The sequence below is a fragment of the Erythrolamprus reginae genome, chromosome 2 (genome assembly GCF_031021105.1).
Source record: "Erythrolamprus reginae isolate rEryReg1 chromosome 2, rEryReg1.hap1, whole genome shotgun sequence".
Taxonomy (NCBI): Eukaryota; Metazoa; Chordata; class Lepidosauria; order Squamata; family Dipsadidae; genus Erythrolamprus; species Erythrolamprus reginae.
The window spans coordinates 18,821,130-18,847,050 of record NC_091951.1 but is presented as its reverse complement, the minus strand read 5'-3'; the positions used below and the strand labels follow the sequence as shown (position 1 = coordinate 18,847,050).

Genomic DNA, 25,921 nt, shown 5'->3' with positions numbered 1-25,921 from the left:
TCTGGAACCCATACCACATCTCAGACATCAACACCCTTGAAAATGTCCAAAGATATTTCACCAGAAGAGCCCTTCACTCCTCCACTCGAAACAGAATATCCTACGAAAATAGACTAACAATCCTGGGCCTAGAAAGCCTAGAACTACGGCGCCTAAAACACGATTTGAGTATTGCCCACAAGATCATATGCTGCAATGTTCTACCAGTCAATGACTACTTCAGCTTCAACCGCAACAACACAAGAGCACGCAACAAATTCAAACTTAATACAAACAGCGCCAAACTTGGCTGTAAAAAATATGATTTCAACAATCGAGTTATCAAAGCGTGGAACTCATTACCGGACTCAATTGTGTCAACCCCTAACCCCCAACACTTCTCCCTTAGACTCTCCACGATTGACCTCTCCAGATTCCTAAGAGGCCAGTAAGGGGCGTACATAAGTGCACTGGAGTGCCTTTCGTCCCCTGTCCAATTGTCTTTCCTTTCTTTCACCTATCTTATATACTGTATTCTCTTCCTTTCATATATCCTCTCCTCTAAGTCCACTTTCACCCTCTTTTATATTATCACATGTCTATTTTTCTTCCTATGTATTTGTGTATTGGACAAATGAATTAATAAATAAATACAGTAAAATGTTTGACATTTATGACGGGTTACAGTGTCCCAGAGTCATACGTTCAAGCAAAGTCAGTGGGGAAACAGATTTACTTAACAACTGTATGGCAAATTTAACAACTGCAGTGGCTCACTTAACAAAAGTGGCAAGAAAAGTTGCAAAATGTGCCCAAACTCACTTAACAAACATCTCACTTAGCAACGTACGTTTTAGGCTCCACTGTGGCCATACAATGGAGGACAACCTGCACATTAAAATGACAAAATAAGGTGACTAATTCACATCCAACAGAGGATATTTGGCTAGATTAAACTCTCTGTCTCCGAATTCTGATTAAAGGATGCACCATCGAGATCCAGCCATAAATGATACATATGGTTTTATTGTGCGTTTTAAATGGTTTTTAAATGGTTTTTCTTTCTTTTTAGATGTTTTAATATTAATAATGTATGTTTTGGGTTTTTTGGTTGTGAGCCGCCCAGAGTCCTTAGGGAATTGGGCAACATACAAATGGGAAGAAAGAAAGGAGGGAGGGAGGGAGAGAGAGAGAGAGAAAGAAAGAAGGGAGGGGGAGAGAGAGAAATAAAGGAGGGAGGGAGGGAGAGAGAGAAAGGAGGGAGAGAGAGAGAAAGGAGGGAGAGAGAAAGAAAGGAGGGGGAGAGAGAGAAAGAAAGGAGAGAAAGAAAGAAAGAAAGAAAGAAAGGAGAGAAAGAAAGAAAGAAAGTGGAGCAACGTCCACTAAGCCAACTGCCTTTGGGCTTAACTGGAGTCCACCCTTCTCCCTCCACCCTCCCTCGCGTCTGCAAGGGAGAGCGATCGCGTGATCCCCACGGGATCACGTGAGAAGGAACCATTTCCTCCTTCCGCCCCTCCCTCCTCGGGACCGGAAATGCAAAGAAAAGTAGATGGGGCGGGACTTCCCACAAAGGCACGGAGCCTCCGTGGTTAAAACCAACGAGCCGGGAGGCCCTAGAGAGGCGTGGGAATTTGTGGGCGTGCGGGCGGCGCATTTTCTCCCCTTGACACTCTGGGATTGTGCAGTTTGCAGTCGGTGCGCAGACGAGCCGAGGCGGCGACTGCGAGCGGAGGGTGGAGAACCGGAGTCGCCGGTGCAAAAGAGCGGGTGCATCGGGGCTGGGGCTGCGAAGGGAAGCGGGCAGATAAGGCACAAGCCCGCATTCAACCCGCCCCGCCATCCTAGAGGTAAGAAGGTCTAATCGAGGCCATCAGCCGCAGCCTTCCAATTCTGGGAGGGGAAGATGGGTGCAGACGACTTGCTTTGCCAGCTATGGGTTTTTTGCAGCGTGTCAGCCCGTTGGGCTCTGGGTCGGGGCTTTGGGTTTGTGCCTGTCTGATTTAACCCAAAGATAGCAATAGCATTTAGACTTATATACCGCTTCATAGTGCTTTTACAGCCCCCTCTAAGCGGTTTACAGAATCATCATATCGCCCCCAATAATCTGGGTCCCCATTTTACCCACCTTGGTTTCAAGAGGCATCTGGACTTTCTGGGCTTTTGGAGCACGCAACCAAGGACTGAGAAACTCCATAGAACATGCCCGATTTATTTATTTTTTAAATATTTTTATTATTTTCAAATAAAAAGGCAAAACATTGCAAACAAACATGAAAAGACCAGACAAAACACATAACATAAAAAGGAGCTACAATTGCTCCGCTCAGGATAGAAGTCTTCCTAATACAAAAAGGAAAAACTATTTTAGGTTAGATCAATTCCGAGAAATAAACTCATATGTTACAAAATTCTATGAACTTTCCAGTATAATACATTTAACTATTATTATAACATCATTGAACAGTGTAATATCATTAAGCATTTTTTTTGTTCCACCAAATATAGACCCTCTGCCAAATTTTATAAAATTCTGATTCTTCTTGATTGTTCAACATGCCTGATTTAACTTGGTTTAGCATGAAGGAGGATTGTGGGAAGGCTGCAAACGGATTTGTAAGCCAGGTCCCACAGTTTTGGAAGCCATCGACTTCCAAAAAAGAAGAGCAACTGAGATGATTGAAAGGTCGGGAGACTATAAAACATGTGGTGGGGAAAAACAATGGTTGAAAGATTTGGGTTTGGACTAGTTTACAGAAAAAAAGGATTTGGGGATGGGTTGCATGATATCTATTCCAGTATTTGAAGGGCTGCCAACGAAGTAGAGGAAGTCAATTTATTCTCCAAAGGCCCAGAAGGAAGGACAAGAAACAATGGATGGAAACAAAGAGAGGAGCAACCTGGAATTAAGGAGAAACTTCCTAACAGGGAAGACAATTAACCAGTGGAACAGCTTGCTACCAGAAGTTGTGGGTGTTTCATCGCCCACAGAAGAGAGTAGACAGTTACTTGTCTGAAATGCGATATGATAGCAATAGCATTTAGACTTATATTTTATTTTTTTATTTTATTTATTAAATTTGTATGCCGCCTCTCTCCGTAGACTCTTCATAGTGCTTTTACAGCCCTCTCTAAGTGCTTTACAGATTCAGCATATTGCCCCCAACAATCTGGGTCCTCATTTTACCCATCTCCAAAGGATGGAAAGTTGAGTCATCCTTGAGCTGGTGGTGAGATTTGAATTAATAATAATTAATAATAATTTATTGGATTTGTATGCCGCCCCTCTCCGTAGATTCGGGGCGGCTAACAACAATGATAAAAACAGCATGTGACAATCCAATAATAAAACAGCTAAAAACTCTTATTTATAAAAACCAAACATACACACAAACATGCCATGCATAACTTGTAATGGCCTAGGGGGAAGGAATATCTCAACTCCCCCATGCCTGGTGGTATAAATGAGTCTTGAGTAGTTTACGAAAGACAGGGAGGGTGGGGGCAATTCTAATCTCCGGGGGGGGAGTTGGTTCCGGAGGGCCGGGGCCGCCACAGAGAAGGCTCTTCCCCTGCAAACGACATTGTTTAGTCAACGGGACCTGGAGAAGGCCAACTCTGTGGGGCCTTATCGGTCGCTGGGATTCGTGCGGTAGCAGGCGGTAGAATTTCTGAACTACAGCTAACAGTTAGCTGAAGTAGCCTGCACTGCTGCACTGCAATGGGTGGAAACAAATCAAAGAGAGAAGCAACCTGGAATTAAACTTCCTAACAGGGGGGGGAAGGATAATTAACCAATGGAACAGCTTGCCTTCAGAGGTTATGGGTGCTTCATCACTGGAGATTGTTAAGAAGAGAGTAGACAGTTACTTGACTAAAATGGGATATGATCTCCTGCTTGAGATCATATCCCATTTCCAGACTTGAAGACCTCAGAAGTCCCTCCCAGCTCCATTCTGATTCAGTTCAGATGAGTGTCATCCTTCAAAATAGCTTCCCACCCCCATTGAGAGGACACTGGTTTGGTCCCATTTTTTTTAGGCTTCTGCTTTGTTTTTAGACAGAAACACCCCCACCCCGATCTCTTTTTCTTGGAAACTTCAAGAGATTGTCCCAAATTTTGAGACATAGATGTTCCTCAATTTACAACCCCAATGGAGCCCTAACGCTGCTGTTGCCGATCAGTGTCCGGTCACAATTCAAAGTGTTGGTTATGACCTATAAAGCCCTTCATGGCACCGGACCAGAATATCTCCGGGACCACCTTCTGCCGCACGAATCCCAGCGACCAGTTAGGTCCCACAGAGTTGGCCTTCTCCGGGTCCCATCCACTAAACAATGTTGGCTGGTGGGATCCAGGGGAAGAGCCTTCTCTGTGGCGGCCCCAACCCTCTGGAACCAGCTCCCCCCAGAGATTAGAATTGCTGCCTCCTCAAAATCTAATTTTGTCACCTGGGTCTACCACCAATTATTCTCCATTTTCTTCTCTCTGGTACCTGGCTAATTCTCAAGGGTATTAGCTTAGTATTGTCTACCTCCTGGCATTGTCTAATGTCCAGCCCCTCTCAGTGGGGTAGTTTTTAAATAATTTCCAGCCCCTCTCCTCCTATGGCTGTGCAAAACATCTGTGGTTAATCTAGAGATGATTTCCTCAATGGAGCCATTTTCCCGCCTTTGCAGAATGCAGCAAACCACACAAGCCATGGGGACTAGTTGCACAACACACTAGCCTCAAAGTTGGTAACTGGGTTGCAGTTTTGGTTGATGTCATTTATAAGCTGGTCAATAAATTAACCCACTTGGAGGGTTTCTCCTCTCTGCACTTATTCTAGAGTCTCGACATATTTATTATAGAGTGGTAACCAAAACTGAATGCAGTACTCTAGATGTGGTCTAAATAAGGATTTATAGAGTGGCATTAGTACCTCACTTGATCTAGATTGTATTGGCGGTCATTGCACACTACTGACTCATATTTAGCTGGTTGACTACTAAGACTCCAAGATCCCTTTTACAATCACTGCTATTAAGTCTGATTTCAGCCAGTTTACATGTGTGCTTTTGTGGCTTTCTTACCTAAGTGTAAACCTTCTCATATGTTTGGGTTACAGCTTCCAAAAATCTAAAAATGGGGGGAATTCTGAGATGTTTTTACCCAATTTTTTAGCTGGGAAACCCAACCCAATTCAAAGTGGTTTACCAAAAGTAATTAGCAGCCAGCTCCATTCTAGCTCACAGATTTCAAAGATATAAGCAATATATATGCCGCACGAATCCTAGCGACCAGTTAGGTCCCACAGAGTGGGCCTTCTCTGAGTCCCATCAACTAAACAATGACGTTTGGCGGGACCCAGGGGAAGAGCCTTCTCTGTGGTGGCCCCGGCCCTCTGGAACCAACTCCCCCCAGAGATTAGAATTGCCCCCACCCTCCTTGCCTTTCATAAGCTCCTTAAAACCCACCTCTGCCGTCAGGCATGGGGAACTGAGATATTCTTTCCCCCTAGGCCTCTACAATTTATGCATGGTATGTTTGTATGTATGTTTGGTTTTATAATAAGGGTTTTTTAGTTGTTTTTAGTATTGGATTGTTACATGCTGTTTTTATCACTGTTGTTAGCCGCCCCAAGTCCACGGAGAGGGGCGGCATACAAATACAATAAATAGATAGATAGATAGATAGATGATAGATAGATAGATAGATACATAAGATACATAGATAGATACATGATACATAGATAGATACATAGATAGATAGATACATAGATAGATAGATAGAAGGACATTAAAGAATTGTTTTAAGTCGGATTGGACTCACAGTTCCACTTTCTGCATTATCTGCTATGACTGGCTTTTTATCCCTGGCTGGGTTGTTCCTCTTTCCAGCCTTCTCTTCTCCTTTTGTGTTTGCTCTGGAGGTCAAGCGGTAAGTCCCTTTCTCCCCACCCCGCCTGTCCAAAAGGGGAAGATTGCTCCTTGAGTACTGTGCTGTGGAATTCTGGGAGTTGAAGTTCACACATCTCAAATTTGCTGAGATGGAGAAGTACTGCTCCGTTGTGGAATTTCCTCAGATCAGAACATTGAGAAAAACCTGGCTGTGTGCACCAAGTAATTTAATTTAATTTAATTAATTTGTAAACCACCCCCTCCTTCTGGACTCTGGGTGGTGTACAATATGTAAAAACAGTTAGAAAACCCTATAGAAAAGAAATAAAAATCATTCATATCTTGGCCAGATCTAGAGGGTATCATACTCAATAGCCAGGTTTTAATGGTTTTCCAGAAGGCCAGTAGGTTTCCCAGAAGGCAATATGGGCCTCCAGGGACAGTTGGTTCCAAGGAACTGGAGCCACCACAGAGAAGGCCCTCACATATGGTCCTGTCAACCGACATTGTCTAGCTCAGGGGTAGGCAAAGTTGGCTCTTCAATGACATGTGGACTTCAACTCCCAGAATTCCTGAGCTAGAATGATTGGTTCAGGAATTCTGGGAGTTGAAGTCCCCAAGTCATAGAAGAGCCAACTTTGCCTACCCCTGGTCTAGCCAATGGCCCCTGGAGAAGGCCAACCCTGTGGGCGCTTATCGGTCGCTGGGAGCTATAAACATTCCTCTGTGTTCAGGTCTGAATACATGTAATCCTCGAATTATGAACACAGTTGAGCCCAGAAATTCCATTGCTAAGTGAAACATTCAAATTAGTTTTGCTGTGGAGTGGGTATACAGGCAGTCCTCAACTTACAACAGCTCATATAGTGATCATTCAAAATTACAACAGCCCTGAAAAAAGCGACTTACGACCATTTTTCACACGGCCATTGTAGCATCCCCATGATCACATGATCAAAATTCAGATGCTTGGTAATTAGAAACACAGAAGACTGACGGCAGAAAAAGACCTCATGGTCCATCTAGTCTGCCCTTATACTATTTCCTGTATTTTATCTTAGGATGGATATATGTTTATCCCAGGCATGTTTAAATTCAGTTACTCTGGATTTACCACAGTAATGCAACTAAGCCAAAGATTACAACATTGGCATAACATCTTTCAGCTGTGGCGAGGGGGGTGTTTGCCCAGGTTCACCTGGTGCACCAGTTGCGGCCCTAACTGGACCAGGAGTCACTTCTCACAGTCACTCATGCCCTCATCACTTCGAGGCTTGACTACTGTAATGCTCTCTACATGGGGCTACCTTTGAAAAGTGTTCGGAAACTTCAGATCGTGCATAATGCAGCTGCGAGAGCAATCATGGGCTTCCCTAAATATGCCCATGTTACACCAACACTCCGCAGTCTGCATTGGTTGCCAATCAGTTTCCGGTCACAATTCAAAGTGTTGGTTATGACCTATAAAGCCCTTCATGGCACCGGGCCAGATTATCTCAGGGACCGCCTTCTGCTGCACGAATCCCAGCGACCAGTTAGGTCCCTCCGAGTTGGCCTTCTCCGGGTCCCGTCAACTAAACAATGTCGTTTGGCGGGGCCTAGGAGAAGAGCCTTCTCTGTGGCGGCCCCGGCCCTCTGGAACCAACTCCCCCCAGAGATTAGAATAGCCCCCACCCTCCTTGCCTTTCGTAAGCTCCTCAAAACCCACCTCTGCCATCAGGCATGGGGGAACTAAGATATTATTTCCCCCTAGGCTTCTACAATTTATGCATGGTATGTTTGTATGTATGATTGGTTTTATAACAAGCGTTTTTAGCTGTTTTAGTATTGGATTGTTACATGCTGTTTTTATCACTGTTGTTAGCCTCCCCGAGTCCATGGAGAGAGACGGCATACAAATCAAATAATAAATAAATAAATAGTAGTTCTCAAAGTATTCTGAAATTTTTTGCTTGCACTGCAGGCCATCCAGACGTATGTTCTCATTGATGTTCAGCGCACTTCAGATTTAAAATACAGTGCCATTAAATTCAAAGATCCTCTTTCCCACAAATCATGTCTAACCAGAGAAAAGATGGTGGAAGTCGCAGATGTCAGTATGAACTGCGCCTGAAGGGAAGTAAAAACTTCCCCTTTTCTACCAAGACAGCCATAACAGCATAATTTGAACAAAAACGGGATGCACTTGACTTAGAATCTTTGTTTAATGACCATTTCAAGTTACAATGATGAAAAAGTGATTTACAAACGGTCCTCACACTTATAACCCTTGCAGCATGCCCGCTGTCATGTGAGCAGAAATTTGGGCACTTGGCAACCAATGTATCTATAGAATACATAAACTTGAGCCAGCTTTGTGCTGCAGCAGCCCAAAAACCTAATACAATCCTTGGTGGTTGTTGTTGTTATTGTTGTTGTTATTATTTATTAGACTTGTATGTCGCCCCTCTCCGGGGAATCAAGGCAGCTCACAACATATAATGCAATAATAAGGGTACAAATCTAATAGTTAAAATATAGACTAAAACCCTCTTAATCTAAAAAACAGTCAATTTAAACAATAACACATATAACAATTAATGGTCAGAACAAAAGGGTGGGGCATGTACTAGTTGCCCCACGCCTGGCGACATATATAGGTCTTAAGGCTTTTGCGGAAGGCAAGGAGGGTGGGGGCAGTACGAATCTCTGGGGGGAGTTGATTCCCAAGGGCTGGGGCCGCCACAGAGAAGGCTCTTCCCCTAGGCCCCACCAAACGACCTTGTCTGGTTGACGGGATCTGGCGAAGGCCAGCTCTGTGGGACCTTATCGGACGCTGGGATTTATGCGGCAGAAGACGGTTCCGTAAGTCATCTGTTGCATAAATAGAGGCATAGAATCAAAGTGGAGCCATATTGGTGGGCACATGAGCTCAGGTCAGCTGATTTTCGGGCCTTCTGAGGCCCTCTGGAAGTCGGGAAACCGGCTATTTTCAGCCTCCAGAGAAGGCGGGGAAGGCCTGGGTTTTTTTGCTCTCCCCAAGCTTCAGAGCTTTCTAGGAGTCTGGGGAGGGCCTCCCCCCACCCCTTGAGAGGTTCTCCAATTTTCAGACTCAGAGGATGAGGGGGATTTAGAGATCGTAAATCTTCCAGATTTAGCCACAGAGGGCACGGTTAGTGAAGACCACAGAGCTAATGATATACACATGGTTTTAGATGAATCAATTGGGGAAGAGATGGAGAGATGCTCATTTTAGACGCTTTCACAAACACTTAGAAGAAACGGGGGAGGAGATATTAGAGTGAGGAATTAATTAATCAGTTACCTCACATCCGGGTGTGAAACGGAAGAGAAGCTGATTTCATCAATCTTGTCATTCCAAGATGGGGGCGTCCATGACAAGCTCCGGAGCGAAAGCTATTCATTGTGTGATTTATTTGCCTGCTTTTATGACTTCTGGCTAGCCCTGATTAGCCCATAAATTTAGAATGACTTGTGGAATGTTTTTGATGTTACTACCAAGCTAATCTACTTAATTGCTAAGGATGGAGATGGGGTGAGAAAACGCTGCTGTGCAACGTTGATGTATTTTAGAAGAGAATAAGGAGAAATATAGAAGTTGTGTTTTTACAATGAGATGCATTGAACAATCATTTATTCCAATTATTACCTGTATAAGCCTTAAACCAGAACATCAGGTAGGCATCGTACCTGAACTCTACTCCCTAGAGCAGGGGGCAGCAACCACCAGTCTGTGGACCGGTAACAGAGCCAGAGCATGCCACAAACCGGGCCACGCAAACAATCAAACCCCCATTTGGAGGATGCAGACAGCCTGCGAAATCACACCCCCTCCAGCCCACCAAAAAGCCTCTCTCTATGGAACCGGTGCCTGGTGCCCAAAAAGTTGGAGGCTGCTGCCCTAGACAAGTATTTCTCAAGCTTGGCAGCTTTCTGGATGGAGTTCAGCTCCCAGAATTCCCCAGCCAGTCTTTCCGGTTGTGGAATTCTAAGAGCTGAAGTCCAACTCATCTTAGTTAAAGTTGCTAAGGTTAAGAAACACGAAAAGCAAGTGTTTCTTAACTTTAGCAACTTTTAACATGTGTCGGACATTGTTCTGTCGGGCTCTCTGGTAGAATCCTCCCGAAAATTCACAGGTACAAATTTCACACACACACACGTTTGAAAATTCAAAACAATGTTCTTTATAATGAAAATTCACTTAAACTAAGCCCTCTTTTGGTATAGCAAAGAGCACTGGTCTCCAAACAAACTGGTAATTTGTACAAGTCCCTTATCAGTTCTGTGATACTTAGCTTGCAGCTGTGAGGCAATTCACAGTCCTTCTTCTTTCACAAAGTGAAACACACTTTGCTCTGGTTTAGCTTCAAAGCGGGGGAAAATCAGCACACAAAGGTCAAAGTCAGCAAAGCAGGCACGAAACACAAGATAATCCTCCACAATGGCCAAACCCACAGGCTGCTATTTATAGCAGCCTCACTAATTACCACAGCCCCACCCAACCACAGGTGACCTCATTTTCTTTGATAATAATCTCTCAGTTGTTGCTGCCTATGCATCGCTCTCCGCATGTGTGGCTGTATCATTAACTCTTGTTCTGAATCCAAGGAGGAGCTAGATAATTGATCTCCTTCTGAGCTGTCTGCCCACTCTCCTCCTCCCTGTCACTCATGTCTTCTTGGTCAGAGGAGCCTTCATCATCAGAGTCTACCGGGAGCAAAACAGGCCTGCAGCATGTGGATGTCTCCCCCACAGCCACAGTCCTTGGGGCAGGAGCTGGGCCAGAGCTAACCACAACAGACTTTAATTCCCAGAATTCCCCCAGCCAGTCTTGCTGTCTGTGGAATTCTGGGAGGTGAAGACCAACTCATCTCAAGCAGTTGCTAAAGAAACACCCATTCCGTTCCCTTCCATTCCATGGATTTAACTGACAAGGAGCCAGTTAATGGAACATCAGAAGACACTTTCTAAACATTCCTGATGGAACGTTAGAAGACACTTCCTAAAGTAACAGCCATTTTGTAGCGGTAGTATCCTCAGAGGGCTGTTAGGCTGCATTTATTGATTGGTTTGTTTGTTTGTTTGTTTGTTTGTTTGTTTGCTTGAGTTGAAAGGGACCTTGCAGGTCATCTAGTCCAGGAGCTCAAGCAGGAAACCCTACATTGGCCCAGCCAAATGGCAGTCCAATCTCCTCTTGAGTGTATCAAGTGTTGGGGCGTTCACAACGTCCACTGGCAGGCCATTCCACTGGTCAATTGCTCTCACCGTCAGAAAGTTCTTCCTTATTTCCAGGTTGAATCTCTCCTTGGTCAGTTTCCATCCATTGTTCCTTCTCTGGCCCATTGGTGCCCTGGAAAATAGTGTGACCCCCTCCTCTCTGTGGCCTTCATGGCACCGGGCCAGATTATCTCCGGGACTGCCTTCTGCAGCACGAATCAAAGCGAACAGTTAGGTCTCACAGAGTGGGCCTTCTCCGGGTCCCGTCAACTAAACAATGCCGTTTGGCGGGACCCAGGGGAAGAGCCTACTCTGTGGCGGCCCCGACCTTCTGGAACCAACTCCCCCCAGAGATTAGAATAGCCCCCACCCTCCTTGCCTTTCGTAAGCTCCTTAAAACCCACCTCTGCTGTCAGGCATGGGGAAACTAAGATATTCTTTCCCCCTAGGCTTCTACAATTTATGCATGGTATATCTGTATGTATGATTGGTTTTATAACAAGGGTTTTTAGCTGTTTTTAATATTGGATTGTCACATGCTGTTTTTATCACTGTTGTTAGCTGCCCCGAGTCTAAGGAGAGGGGTGGCATACAAACCAAATGAATGAATAAATAAATAAATAAATAAATAAAATCTCTCAAGTACCTGTATACTGCTATCATGTCCCCCCTGGCCATGCCCAGTTCCAGCAACCTCTCTTCATATGTCTTGGTTTCCAATCCCCTTATCATTCTGGTTGCTCTTTTCTGTACTTTCTCTAGAGTTTCAATTTCCTTTATGTAGAGGGGGGACCAAAATCAAATGCAGTACTGCAGCTGTGGTCTGACTGGGGCATTATAGAGTGGTTTTTCTCTGGTTGCGCTTGATGACTTCCGGAGATTGGTCTAATCTGGATTCTTGCACTGACCAAGGAGCTGGATTGGATGATCTCGGTGGCCCCTTGCAGCTTTTGAGATTCTTGCAAGCTGTCTCAGTGTTATCTTTCCTCCCTCCTCATCCATGTTTCTCTCTGTCCTTCAGGAAGAAGAAGTCGGTCGGAGAGAAAGACGCTCCCCGTTTTTCTGTAGGTGAGAAGCTCTGAAATCCCATAAACTCTCCCTTGTAAGTACCACTCTGAACTTGTCCAAACGTGGACTCAGATCACCCCCCTTCGGTCATGTCCACAGAAAGAAACCAGTGCTGGGCTGGGAAGGCGAGCGGCTGACACAGAGCCCAGGCCAAAATGGCGGCCGAGCAATGGGAGTTGTCCTCTGTGGGCCTCCACCCCTACGGAAGCAGGGTGGAAAAAGGAGTCAAAATGGAGGAGTTGGAAAGAAATAGCCTTGCTCTGGCCGGCCCAACCCGATTCAGGAAGAGCCCTTACGTTGTCCAAACTTTCACCGTCGGGGAGCCTTTTAGCCGGGTGACAATCAAGCCAACGGAGCAGGACCTCGAGGAAGGGACGGTGTCGCCATGTTGGGAACCCCAATGGCGGGACGTCCTGAAGAGCACACAATCCCCGTATTCGGGGTGGGGCCACCCCCAGATGCCGGAGGTTCTGACTCCTGCTGAAACCAGGGCTGGTGAAGAGCTCCTACAAGAAGAGGCCGGTGGCCTAGAGAGGCCCCCCAAGGCCACCCTAGATGAAGACCCGGCAGAACAAGGGGACGATGGAGAGGGACAAGCCCAGGAGACCTCCAGCCCGGCGCTGCATCGGCAACACTTCCGCTGGTTTTGCTACCAAGAGGCGGAAGGGCCGTGGGACGCCTGCGCCCGACTGCGGGAACTGTGCCTCAACTGGCTGCAGCCGGGGTTGAATTCGAAAGAACGAATGGTGGAGCTGGTGGTCCTGGAGCAGTTCTTGGCCATCTTGCCTGAGGACGTCCAGGGCTGGGTAGGAGAAAGCGAGCCGGAGACCTGTGCCCAGGCGGTGGCCTTGGTGGAGGACTTTCTGCTGAGGCAGCAAGAGACTGAGAGGTGGAAACAGGAAGTAAGGGGGGGTTGTTTTCTGGTGTGGGGATCAAGGGGTGTGTCCCTCAGTCCTTCATTTCATAAGAATGGCACAGGGGATCAAGTGCAGTCTGGCAGGCTAATTCCACCCACTGTTGGCAGTTTGATCCTCACCGGCTTAAGGTTGACTGAGCTTCCATTTTTCTGAGTTCAGTGAAATGAGGACCCAGATCATTATTATTATTATTATTTATTAGATTTGTATGCCGCCCCTCTCCATAGACTCGGGGCGGCTAACAACAATGATAAAAACAGCATGTGACAATCCAATAATAAAACAACTAAAAACCCTTATTATAAAACCAAACATACACACAGACATACCATGCATAACTTGTAATGGCCTAGGGGGAAGGAATATCTCAACTCCCCCATGCCTGGCGGTATAAATGAGTCTTCAGTAGTTTACGAAAGACAGGGAGGGTGGGGGCAATTCTAATCTCCGGGGGGAGTTGGTTCCAATGATTAAAAAAAAAACACCCGGCTGGGCAAATTTCCGAGAGAGGAACTCCTCCCTCCAGGCCCAGCCAGGTTTCAGTCACACATCCCAGGTTGGCCTCCTCCTCCTCCAGGATCAAATCCTGGATGAGGAGAGCTTTATTTACCACTGACCTGGCATTGAGTAGCAGCAGCAGTCCAGGGCCCGGATTATACTCGTCACCAGTACCCCAGGTTGAACTCAATTCAATTCAATTTCAATTCAGTTTATTAGATCTCCGAAGCTCACGGGACTGGAACAAGGGATTGCTTTTAAGCAGCGATCTCTTCTCCCAGAACGACTAGCCCCGTGGCTCCCGCCATATCTGCCTCTCCTTAGCAAGGTGGTTGTTGGGAGGTGGAGGTGGGTGCGATATGCTGACTATCTAAACCTCTTGGAGAAGGCTGTAGTCCTCAACCTCTGGTCCATGGAGAAACCAGGCCGCAAAAACAAGGAAAACCCCACCCATGGGATTCAGGCAGCACGTAAAACCAGGCCCCCTTTAGCCCAAAGAAAAAAAACTTTCCATGGTGCCCAAAAGTTTGAAGGCCACTCTGTAAAGCACTAAGAAGCAGTATATAAGCGTTAGGTGCTAGTGCTGTTGCTATCTCACTTCTCACTGGGTTCCATCAGGGACTGATAGTGGAATCAGTATTTCTCAATCTTAGCAGCTATAAGATGTGTGCACTTCAACTCTTGATAATATTTTTAATTAGTTTATAGCCGTGATGGCGAACCTATATCACGCATGCCACAGGTGGCACGCAGAGCCATATCTGAGGACACACAAGTTGTTGTCCAATGTCACCTCCAGCACGCATGTTCATGCTGGTCAGCTGATTTTTGGCCTTCTACAGCAGTGTTTCTTAACCATAGCAGTTTGAAGATGTATGGACTTCAACTCCCAGATGCTGGCTGGGGAATTCTGGAAGTTGAAGTCCAAATATCTTCAAGTTGCCAAGGTTGAGAAACGCTGGGATGTGTGTGTGTGTGTTATTTCTTTATTCCCTCGGCCTCCCAAGTTTGCCAATTGCAATTTTTGCCCTCCCAAGGCTTCAGAAAAGCCCTCGGAGCTTGTGGATGATGAAAATTGGCCCATTGGGCTTAACAGAAATTTATTTCCAAACTTCCAGTAGGCCTGGTGGGGCTGGTTTTTTTTTAAAATTTTAATTTTAATTTTTTAATTGGATTTGTATGCCACCCTTCTCCGCAGACTTGGGGCGGCTAACGACAGTGATAAAAAACAGCATGTAACAATCCAATACTAAACAACTAAAAAAACCCTTATTATAAAACCAAACATACATACAAACATACCATGCGTAAATTGTAAGGCCTAGGGGGAAAGAATATCTCAGTTTCCCCATGCCTGACTGCAGAGGTGGGTTTTAAGAAGCTTACGAAAGGCAAGGAGGGTGGGGGCAATTCTAATCTCTGGGGGGAGTTGGTTCCAAAGGGCCGGGGCTGCCACAGAGGAGGCTCTTCCCCTGGGTCCCGGCAAGCGGCATTGTTTAGTTGACGGGACCCGGAGAAGACCCACTCTGTGGGACCTAACTGGTCGCTGGGATTCGTGCAGCAGAAGGCGGTCTCTGAGGTAATCTGGTCCAGTGCCATGAAGGGCTTTATAGGTCATAACCAACACTTTGAATTGTGACCGGAAACTGATCGGCAACCAATGCAGACTGCGGAGTGTTGTGCAATGCAGACTGCGGAGTGCATATTTGGGAAAGCCCATGATTGCTCTCGCAGCTGCATTCTGCACGATCTGAAGTTTCTGAACATTTTTCAAAGGTAGCCCCATGTAGAGAGCATTACAGTAGTCGAACCTCGAGGTGATGAGGGCATGAGTGACTGTGAGCAGTGACTCCCGGTCCAAATAGGGCCGCAACTGGTGCACCAGGCGAACCTGGGCAAACGCCCCCCTCGCCACAGCTGAAAGATGTTTCTTTAATGTGAGCCGTGGATCGAGGAGGACGCCCAAGTTGCGGACCCTCTCTGAGGGGGTCAATAACTCCCCCCACAGGGTGATGGACGGACAGATAGAATTGTCCTTGGGAGGCAAAACCCACAGCCACTCCATCTTATCAGGGTTGAGCTTGAGTCTGTTGACACCCATCCAGGCCCCAACAGCCTCCAGGCACCAGCACATCACTTCCTCCGCTTCGCTGACTGGAATGTTTTTCACCATTCACAGGCTCCAGAGGCATTCCTGAAGCCTTGGGGAGAGCGAAAAACAACCCAACGGGCCTACTGGAAGTAGTGAGGCTTCCGTGAGGCCTGCACGCAAGCACAGGAGCAGTGAGGGAGGTTTTGTGCGGATGTGCTCAAGGGGAGGACATTGCATTATGGGTATGGGCATGCCCGCCCTTTTGGCACATGAGCATAAAAATGTTCCCATCACTGGTTTATAGTATAAAACGCAAAAGTACAACAGCAAATAGTAGGACATTAAGGGGAAGAAAGAAGTGTAGAAGAAAAGAGTTTATGGAGAGGGGCGGCATACAAATCTAATAAATAATAATAATGATGATGATGATGATGATGAAGTTAGTTGGGGGAAAGATCAAAAGCAACGTGAGAAAATATTATTTTACTGAAAGAGTAGTAGATGCTTGGAACAAGCTTCCAGCAGACGTGGCTGGTAAATCCACAGTAACTGAATTTAAACATGCCTGGGATAAACATATATCCATCCTAAGATAAAATACAGGAAATAGTATAAGAGCAGACTAGATGGATCATGAGGTCTTTTTCTGCCGTCAGACTTCTATGTTTCTATGTTTCTAATAAAAAAGAGGGAAAATGTTGACTTCGTCCAACTCCTTCTGTTACAGTAGAATAAAACATTTACATTGAACGTCAGCTTTTTACTTTTCCATTGTAGTATAAAACCTAGACATTTCTATAACAACAAAAATGAATTTAATCAGTAAAACCCAAAATCAAAGTTTCATTTTTCCCCCCCGCCTCAAGCACAAAGTCCAAAAACGGTTTCCAAAGCAGAAAACAAGCAACAAACAATCTGAGGTTAGTTGGGGGAAAGATCAAGAACAACATGAGAAAATATTATTTTACTGAAAGAGTAGTAGATGCTTGGAACAAACTTCCAGCAGACGTGGTTGGTAAATCCACAGTAACTGAATTTAAACATGCCTGGGATAAACATAGATCCATCCTAAGATAAAATACAGGAAATAGTATAAGGGCAGACTAGATGGACCATGAGGTCTTTTTCTGCCGTCAGTCTTCTATGTTTCTATGTTTCTAAACAAGGAACCTTATTTTATTTTATTTGATCAGAACCCGGTCAATTTTGCCATCTCCGCTAAGTCTTTTTTGCAGCCATTCATCCATGATGGGAATCAGAGTGTGCTTCCATTTTTGTGTGTAATTCTGTGTTGGCTGCTAGGATTCCTCAGCCCAGTTTGCTTTAAGATCTGTAGGTTTTCGGCTCCCAGAGTTCTGCAGCCAACCTTGCCTTAAGATGTGTGAGCTTCAGATCTCAGAATTACCCATGTCACATGCTGTCTGGGGGGATTCTGGGAGTTGAAGTTCGTAAATCGTAAAGCAACATGAAAAAATATTATTTTACTGAAAGAGTAGTAGATCCTTGGAATAAACTTCCAGCAGACGTGGTTGGTAAATCCACAGTAACTGAATTTAAACATGCCTGGGATAAACATATATCCATCCTAAGATAAAATACAGAAAATAGTATAAGGGCAGACTAGATGGACCATGAGGTCTTTTTCTGCCGTCAGACTTCTATGTTTCTATGTTTCTAAATTATGTATTATTGGCCAACGTTAGCTTCTTGCTGTTTATGAAATCCTTTTAAGGCTGCTGCCTCCTCAGCTTGAGGGATGGACACTTTGCCTTGGTCGTGGACCTAAAATGTTGATAATTGAGATTTTTTAGTAAAGAAATATGATATTTGACGGAATCTATTTTAGAATAATCGAAGAAAAGAAGGCAGAATAGCAAGGAGGAAAATGTAGAGGGGGAAAAACAGGAAAGAAAATACACTGCTCCAAAAAATAAATGGGACACTTAAACAACACAATATAACTCCAAGTAAATCAAACTTCTGTGAAATCAAACTGTCCACTTAGAAAGCAAGACTGATTGACAATCAATTTCATTTTGTGGTCAACACATTCAACTTTGTACAGAACAATGAGAATATTCCATTCATTCAGATCTAGGATGTGTTATTTGAATGTTCCTTTTATTCTTTTTGAGCAGTTTATTTAGAATCAATGAAGAAAAGAAGTTAGAATAGCAAGCGGAAAAATGTAGAGAGGGGGAAAAAGGAAAGAAAATATATAAAAAACAGCTTCCAATTTTCTTTACAGCAATTATAAGTATAACTTTATACAAATCTGATTAATAAATAAATAAATATAAGTATAACTTTACCTCTTATTGTATGGCTTATAGCAAGCTCTTCATTTTTCCATAATTATTTTTTTTCCTAATCAAAAAGTACCTATCACAAGTTGCTTTTGTTCCATTCCACACAAAAAGTTGATAGGGCTTTTCCAGTCAGCAATAATAAACTTCTGTGCCTCAAATTTTGGGTTTCTCCCTTGAAGTGAACCAACAAATGCCCACAATGTGAACAAGCCAGTCTCTTCACCAGAAAAGTGAAGGGGGTGAATTATTGATGAAACCTTCGCCACCCGATGGCCATTTTTTTGCCTCCACCCACCTTGTTTTCGGGCCTTTTTTCCGCCCATTTATTCAGCTTTGCTTTTTTTTTGCTGTTTTTTAGGGGAGAGGTTCGGCCCATTTTCAAGGCTTTTTAGCCCATTTTTGAGAGGTTTTCCTGTCTGTTTTCAAGGCTTTTGTGGCCCATTTTTAAAGAAAAAAGGGCCAATCAGAAATGGGCTGAAAAAAGCCCTGAAAATGGGTTGGAAAAAGCCCTGAAAACAGGCCAAAAAAGCCACAGTAGTAGTAGTAGTAGTAATAATAATAATAATAATAATATTATTATTATTATTATTATTATTATTATTATTATCATTATTTATTAGATTTGTATGCTGCCCCTCTCCGAAGACTCGGGGCGGCTCACAACAATAACAAAAACAATATAATAGTAATACAAATCTAATATTTATAAAAGTATATATAAAACCCCAAGAATTAAAACCATACAACACATGCATACCAAACATAAAATATAAAAGCCTGGGGGAAGTGTCTCAGTTCCCCCATGCCTGGCGATAAAGTTGGGTCTTGAGTAATTTGGGAAAGACAAGGAGGGTGGGGGCCATTCTAATCTCCGGGGGGAGTTGATTTCAGAGGGCCGGGGCCGCCACAGAGAAGGCTCTTCCCCTGAGGCCCGCCAAACGACATTGTTTTGTCGACGGGATCTGGAGAAGGCCAACTCTGTGGGAGCTAATCGGCCGCTGGGATTCGTGTGGTAGAAGGCGGTTCCGGAGGTATTCTGTAGTAGTAGTAGTAGTAGTAGTAGTAGAAATAAAAATAAAAATAATAATTGTTGTTGTTATTATTATTATTATTAATTAGATTTGTATGCCGCCCTTCTCCGAAGACTCGGGGCGGCTCACAGAATACAAAAACAACACAACAACAAATCTAATTAATTAAAAATTACTACTAAAATTCCATATATAATAAAATCAGTCAGCCAATTCATTCAAATGGGCCAGAAAGGTCCTCAAAAATGGGCAAAAAAGTTGTGGGTCTTTCTGACCTCACTTCAGAGGTGTCAAACTCACGTGTCACATGACATATCACGACTTTTCCCTCCCTTCGCTAAAACGGGGGTGTGGGTAGCCAGCACATGATAACATCCAGTCCGCAGGCCGCCAGTTTGACAAACCTGTACTTAAATTAGTTTTCCAGTCTTTCTCCAAATCTTACTGCTTAAGTTTAACATAGAAACATAGAAGATTGACGGCAGAAAAAGACCTCATGGTCCATCTAGTCTGCCCTTATACTATTTCCTGTATTTTATCTTACAATGGATATATGTTTATCCCAGGCATGTTTAAATTCAGGTACTGTGGATTTATCTACCACGTCTGCTGGAAGTTTGTTCCAAGGATCTACTACTCTTTCAGTAAAATAATATTTTCTCATGTTACTTCTAATCTTTCCCCCAACTAACTTCAGATTGTGTCCCCTTGTTCTTGTGTTCACTTTCCTATTAAAAACACTTCCCTCCTGAACCTTATTTAACCCTTTAACATATTTAAATGTTTCGATCATGTCCCCCCTTTTCCTTCTGTCCTCCAGACTATACAGATTGACTTCATTAAGTCTTTCCTGATACGTTTTATGCTTAAGAACTTACACCATTCTTGTAGCCCTTCTTTGGACCCGTTCAATTTTGTCAATATCTTTTTGTATGTGAGGTTAACATTTTCCAGGCCTGGGTCTTTTCTCACATTCGTTGACTGTAGACAGGATTTGGCAACTTTAAAGAATTGTGGACCTCAACCCCCAAAACAGCCTAGGTTGAGAAACACTGTTCACCACCTCTCCCGATTTTACCCTGAACACTTAGTAAATTTCCAGCATTTATTGTGACCTTCCTCCCCCCCCCCCCCCGACCAAATGGTTGCATCCTTGTGCAGCAAACACCCACCGTCTTCCTATGCGTGTTACTGTGACATCACACATACATCCTTAAAGGGCCAGAACCTGAAGATGCTGCTGCTTTCATCATTCCAGAATTCCACCCACCCACATTCTTGCTTTTTTTTCCTTTTCATTTCAGGTGCTGGGCGAGTTTGAAGAAGTAGCAATGAGTTTTTCGAGAGAAGAAGAAGAAGACGACGCTGGCGAAAAACAGCCGTGCCGGGAAATCAAACAAGAGGAGGCCAATTGGTTGGGTACGGATGCTTCGCTGTCTGTTTCCAATATTTTTTGGACTATGAGACACACCTAAATTTAGAAGAGGATTTGGCCTATGTGTGCCCCATGTTCTTCAGGCCTTTTTGGGGCCTTTTCCAGCCTTTTTTTCTGCCTGTTTTTGATGACTTTTTGGGCCATCTTGAGGCGTTTCTGTGCCAGTTTTCAGGGCTTTCTTCAACCCTTTTTTTCAGCCCATTTCTGATGGTCCCATACTTTCTTGAAAAATTGGCCCCAAGAGCCTTGAAAACAGGCCGAAAAAGCCTCAAAAACAGCCCAAAAAGTCCTCGAAAATGGGCTGAAAAAAGCCTCAAAACCAGGCCAAAAAATGCTGGAAAAATGGGCCGAAAAAAGGCCCAAAAACAGGGCATGTGGAAGCTAAAAAATGGCTAGCGGGTGGCCAGGGCTTTGGCTACATTCGGTCTATAACAGTGTTTCCCAACCTTGGCAACTTGAAGATATTTGGACTTCAATTCCCAGAATTCCCCAGCCAGCAAATGCTGACTGGGGAATTCTGGGAATTGAAGTCCAAATATCTTCAAGTTGCCAAGGTTGGGAAACACTGGTCTATAAGACTCATGGACATTTTCACCCCAATTTGCGAGACAAAAAAAGTGCAACTTATAGTCTGAAAAATATATTTATTTCATTGTTTTTTCATTAAATTTATATGCTGCCCATCTCGCTATCCTCAACATACAACCGTCATTGAGCCTTGAATTGCACTCATAAGTTATGCCAGTCATTGAGCAGTTCACTATAAGACCGCATCCGATTTTATGACCTTTTTTGTGGCAGTCACTAAGTGAATGCCACCATTGTATCTAGCTAGCTCTCTCTCTCTCTTGCTCTCTCGCTCTGTTTTCTCAAGGTGAGGGAGGTCAAAAACAGGCCTGTTTTTGGCCTCCTGGGGTGTCTTTGTGCTCCTTTTTTCACCTCCCCGGCCTCCAAAACACTCTGTAGGCCAAAAATGTTGACCTTCCAATTCCAGCCCATAGTACTTGTGAACATAAGTCCTGCGCTCAGCCAAAGGTTGGGGGCCAATGGGTATACAAGGCAGCCTTGTGGTCCTGCATGGGCCAGACGAATGACTTCGTTTGAGGTCCCCTGTTCCAGAGTCTTAACATCTTTTTTACATTGTGGCAAACAAATAAATCCCTGTTCCTCACATTACGCAAAGCCTCAGGAAAGAGGAAGCCAATAACTTTCAAATCCACAATTTGCTACCCTGAAACAAATTGTGACTACATTATCTTAAACTGATTGTAGTTACACATTAGAATGGTAAAAATAAATAAATAGAAAAATACAGTGGTACCTCTACTTAAGAACTTAATTTGTGCCGTGACCAGGTTCTTAAGTAGAAAAGTTTGTAAGTAGAAGCAATTTTTCCCATAGGAATCAAAGTAAAAGCAAATAATGCGTGCAAACCCATTAGGAAAGAAATAAAAGCTCAGAATTTTGGTGGGAGGATGAGGAAGAAGAAGAGGAGGACAGTCGCTGCCAAAGGAAGAAGGTGAGGTGAGGGGAATCAAAAAAATCCAAAACTTTAAGGCTATAAAGAAAAAAAAGAGGGACTCAGAGGCAACAAGGAAAAAAAAAGAGGCACTCTGAGGCAGCCTCCCCTACACTAGGTGCAAGGTTGCCTCCCATACACTGCGCCAGAGAGAGAAATCCAGGGGGAATGGCAGGAAACTGGCTGGGCCTTCATGCCGCTCTCAAATTTCCTGGGAAATTTTTCTGGACTCGGGTTCTTAAGTAGAAAATGGTACTTAAGAAGAGGCAAAAAAATCTTGAATACCCGGTTCTTATCTAGAAAAGTTCTTAAGTAGAGGCATCACTGTAAAAGGATCTCAGCACAGAAAATGAATATGTGCTATTTCAACCATTGTACTTTTTAGTCCTCGGAGAGGGGAGGCATACAGATCCAGTTAAATCTTAAATCTAAATCTTAAATCTTTAGTTCTAAATTTTACAGATTACAGATTAGAGTTGAAAGGGACCTTCTAGGTCATCTAGTCCAACCCCCTGAAGGAGATCCTACCCCATTTCAAACAAATTGGTTGCCGATCAATTAACGGTCACAATTCAAAGTGTTGGTTATGACCTATAAAGCCCTACATGGCACCGGGCCAGATTATCTCCGGGACCGCCTTCTGCTGCACGAATCCCAGCAACCAGTTAGGTCCCACAGAGTGGGCCTTCTCCGGGTCCCGTCAACTAAACAATGTGGCGGCCCCGACCCTCCGGAACCAACTCCCCCCAGAGATTAGAATAGCCCCCACCCTCCTTGCCTTTCGTAAGCTCCTTAAAACCCACCTCTGCCGTCAGGCATGGGGGGACTGAGATATTCTTTCACCCTAGGCTTCTACAATTTATGCATGGTGTGTTTGTATGTATGATTAGTTTTATAACAAGGGTTTTTTAGCTGTTTTACTATTGGATTGTCACATGCTGTTTTTATCACTGTTGTTAGCCGCCCCAAGTCTACGGAGAGGGGCGGCATACAAATCCAATAAATGAATGAATGAATGTCAGTCCAATCTCCCTTTGAAAGTCTCAAATGTTGGAGCTTTTCTGATGCTCTCTTTTAATCTTGACAGACAAGTGGGAGAGTGAGGACGAAGAAGCCGCATTTGAAGCGTTGTTGGAAAAAGCTGAAACTCAAGTCCTGGAAGAAACCTTTGGAGGACAAGAGGCGCCAAGGTGGGAGCAGAGATTCCCCATGGACAAGAGAAGAAACAACGCCATTCTCGGCGAGAGCGGCGGGATCTCCAGGGAACACGTCTCGGAGGACAGGGCGCAAACAGGGAAACGGAGACACCTGTGCAGCATTTGTGGGAAGGGCTTCACTCAGAAATCCAACCTCAACCGGCACCAGAGGACCCACATGGGAGAGAAGTCATTCCACTGCTTAAAATGTGGGAAGAGCTTCAAGTGGGAAACGAGTTTTATGCGGCACCAGAGATTCCATACCGGCGAGAAGCCGTTCCCCTGCCTCGACTGCGGGAAATGTTTCAGTCGGAGCGCAAATCTCATCATTCACCAGAGGATTCACACCGGAGAGAAACCCCACCGGTGCATAGACTGCGGGCAGAGTTTTAGCCAAGTTTCCAACCTCGTTCGGCACCACCGCGTCCACACTGGGGAGAAACCTTACAAATGCCTGGAGTGCGAGAAGAGCTTCACTCAGAAGTCAAACCTCATCAAGCACCAGAGTGTCCACTTGGGAGAGAAGCCGCCTCGGCGCTCAGCTAGTGGGAAGCGACTCGGCCAGAGGTCCAACCCTAAGAGGTTGGAGAGGGATTCCCTCGGAGAAAACCCCTGTCAGTGCTTCAAGTGTGGGAAAGTCTTTTCCCGGAGAGGCAACCTGCTCAGGCACCAGAGCATCCACACAAAAGACAAGCCCCACAAGTGTCTCGAGTGCGGGAAGCGGTTCAACCAGAGGACCAACCTGAACGCGCATCAAAGGATCCACACCGGGGAGAAACCGTACCGATGTCCGGACTGTGGGAAAAGTTTCCGCTGGAGGGCGCATCTGATCATCCACAAGCGGCTGCACACCGGCGAGAAGCCGCACAAATGCGCCGACTGCGGGCAGAGCTTCAGCCAGCGGTCCAATCTGGTGAGGCACCTCCGAATCCACACGGGGGAGAAGCCGTATAAATGCTCCGAGTGCGAGAAGAGCTTCGGCCAGAAGTCCAACCTTCTCAAGCACCAGAAGGTTCACACAGGGGACAGCGACCTCCATCAGCCGACCGGGAGTGTCAAACAGGACCAAGCGGAAGAGGAACCCTATCAATGTTTCAGGTGCGAGAAAATATTCACCCGCAGGGGCAACCTCCTCAGGCACCAGAGCATCCACACCCGAGAAAAACCTCACAAGTGCTCCGACTGCGGGAAGAGGTTCAACCAGAGGGCGAACCTTATCAGCCATCAGAGGATCCACACCGGGGAAAAGCCCTTCGCCTGCCTTGACTGCGGGAAGTGTTTTCGGCAGAGCCCGCACCTCATTAAACATCAGAAGGTCCATGCGGAGGAGAAGTTTTCCTACCACTATAGCTCGGATCTTGGGGCGAGCATCAGCCTCGATCCCGGCCTCAGGAGCCACGAGAGGCTCTACCTGCGAGGCAATCCGTACCAGTGCCTGAAGTGTGGAAAGGTGTTCAACTGGCAATCGAATTTCATCCGACACCAGAAAATCCATGCCGGTGAAGAACCTTGCCAGTGCTTGGATTGCGGGAAGACCTTCAATCGCAGGAAGAACTTTGTGGCTCATCAGAGGATCCACACGAAGGAGAAGCCTTACCGGTGCACCGAGTGCGGGCAGACCTTCACCTGGGAGGCGCACCTGGTGATCCATCAAAGAATCCACACGGGAGAAAAACCTCACACCTGTGTGGAGTGCGGGCAGAGTTTCAGCCAGAGGTCCAACCTCATCCGTCATCAGAGGATCCACACAGGAGAGAAGCCCTACGCCTGCTCGGAGTGCGGCCAGAGTTTTACGCAAAGGACACACCTCGTGGTGCACCAGAGAACCCACACGGGGGAGAAGCCGCATATGTGCGTGGAGTGCGGGCAAGGCTTCAGCCAGAGGGCGCACCTGATTGTCCACCGGAGAATCCACACGGGAGAGAAGCCGTATCGGTGCACGGACTGTGGACAAGGCTTTTGCCAACGATCCAATCTTACCAGACACCAGAGGTCCCATGACTGCGAGAAACAAACTTTAGGAAGCGGGAAGGACTACCCCGCAGGAGGGTTGTGTCTTGAGTCTCAGTCATCCAAGCATGGGGAATGGGGCTGAGGGGGGGGAGGGAGAATGGTCACGTTCAGTTGGTACGGACATTTCAAAAACAAACCAAATTGGTATTTATGGAAGGATCCGCCAAGGACACGGGCCCTGGACTATAAATTATAGAGAGTCATGAAACAGTTTGAGGGCACCGATCGTATTAAACAGGGACCTCTGTCTCCAAAATGGCTGCTGGCGTCTTCACTTTTACAGATAATAAGATGATTATTTAAGGCCAGGTTTCTCAACCTTAGCAACTTTTTAAGATATGTGGAGTTCACCTCCCAGAATTCCCCAGCCAACGTGGCTGGCTGGGGAATTCTTGGAGTTAAAGTCCCCATGTCTTAAAAAATTGCCAAGTTTGAGATTACGCTGTTTTACAGAACGACGTCACCACCAGTAACAACGCACTGATTTACCAAATATCCTTGCTCTTCCCTGTTGCCTTTGGCTTCACTTGGTTCTTCTGACAGTTGCCGCTGTCCGTCGTCATTCCAGTTTTCTAACCCAATGGAAGGTGGGAAAGAAATTATGTGAAGGAGATTGTACGTTAACACCATTGTAATTCTCTCATATGTTCTGGGTCAGATGACTAGCAGGGAGGAGGAGCTTAGAACAGGATTTCGAAGGATTCCGGGCCTCCATTCCAAGCCCCTCCTCCTTGCTAGTCACGTGACCCATAGCACAGTGTATAAAA

General features: G+C 45.3%; 1 protein-coding gene across 1 annotated transcript; it reads left to right on the top strand.

Annotated features, from left to right (window-relative positions):
- Nucleotides 1-1,555: 1,555 nt before the first annotated feature.
- Nucleotides 1,556-25,410, top strand: LOC139159805 (zinc finger protein 271-like). The gene is made up of 4 exons (XM_070737202.1): nucleotides 1,556-1,826; nucleotides 12,098-13,046; nucleotides 20,296-20,410; nucleotides 23,033-25,410. The coding sequence occupies exons 2-4, from the start codon at nucleotides 12,300-12,302 to the stop codon at nucleotides 25,234-25,236; spliced, it is 3,066 nt and encodes a 1,021-aa protein (XP_070593303.1). The 5' UTR covers nucleotides 1,556-1,826; nucleotides 12,098-12,299; the 3' UTR covers nucleotides 25,237-25,410.
- The last annotated feature ends 511 nt before the right edge of the window (nucleotides 25,411-25,921 follow it).

Excerpts from the sequence above, each read along its gene's own strand:
- LOC139159805 (XM_070737202.1), top strand. The coding sequence starts at position 12,300 with ATGGCGGCCGAGCAATGGGAGTTGTCCTCTGTGGGCCTCCACCCCTAC. Across the intron at positions 13,047-20,295 it reads CTGAGAGGTGGAAACAGGAA|GTGCTGGGCGAGTTTGAAGA; the intron begins GTAAGGGGGGGT and ends TTTTCATTTCAG. Across the intron at positions 20,411-23,032 it reads AGAGGAGGCCAATTGGTTGG|ACAAGTGGGAGAGTGAGGAC; the intron begins GTACGGATGCTT and ends TAATCTTGACAG.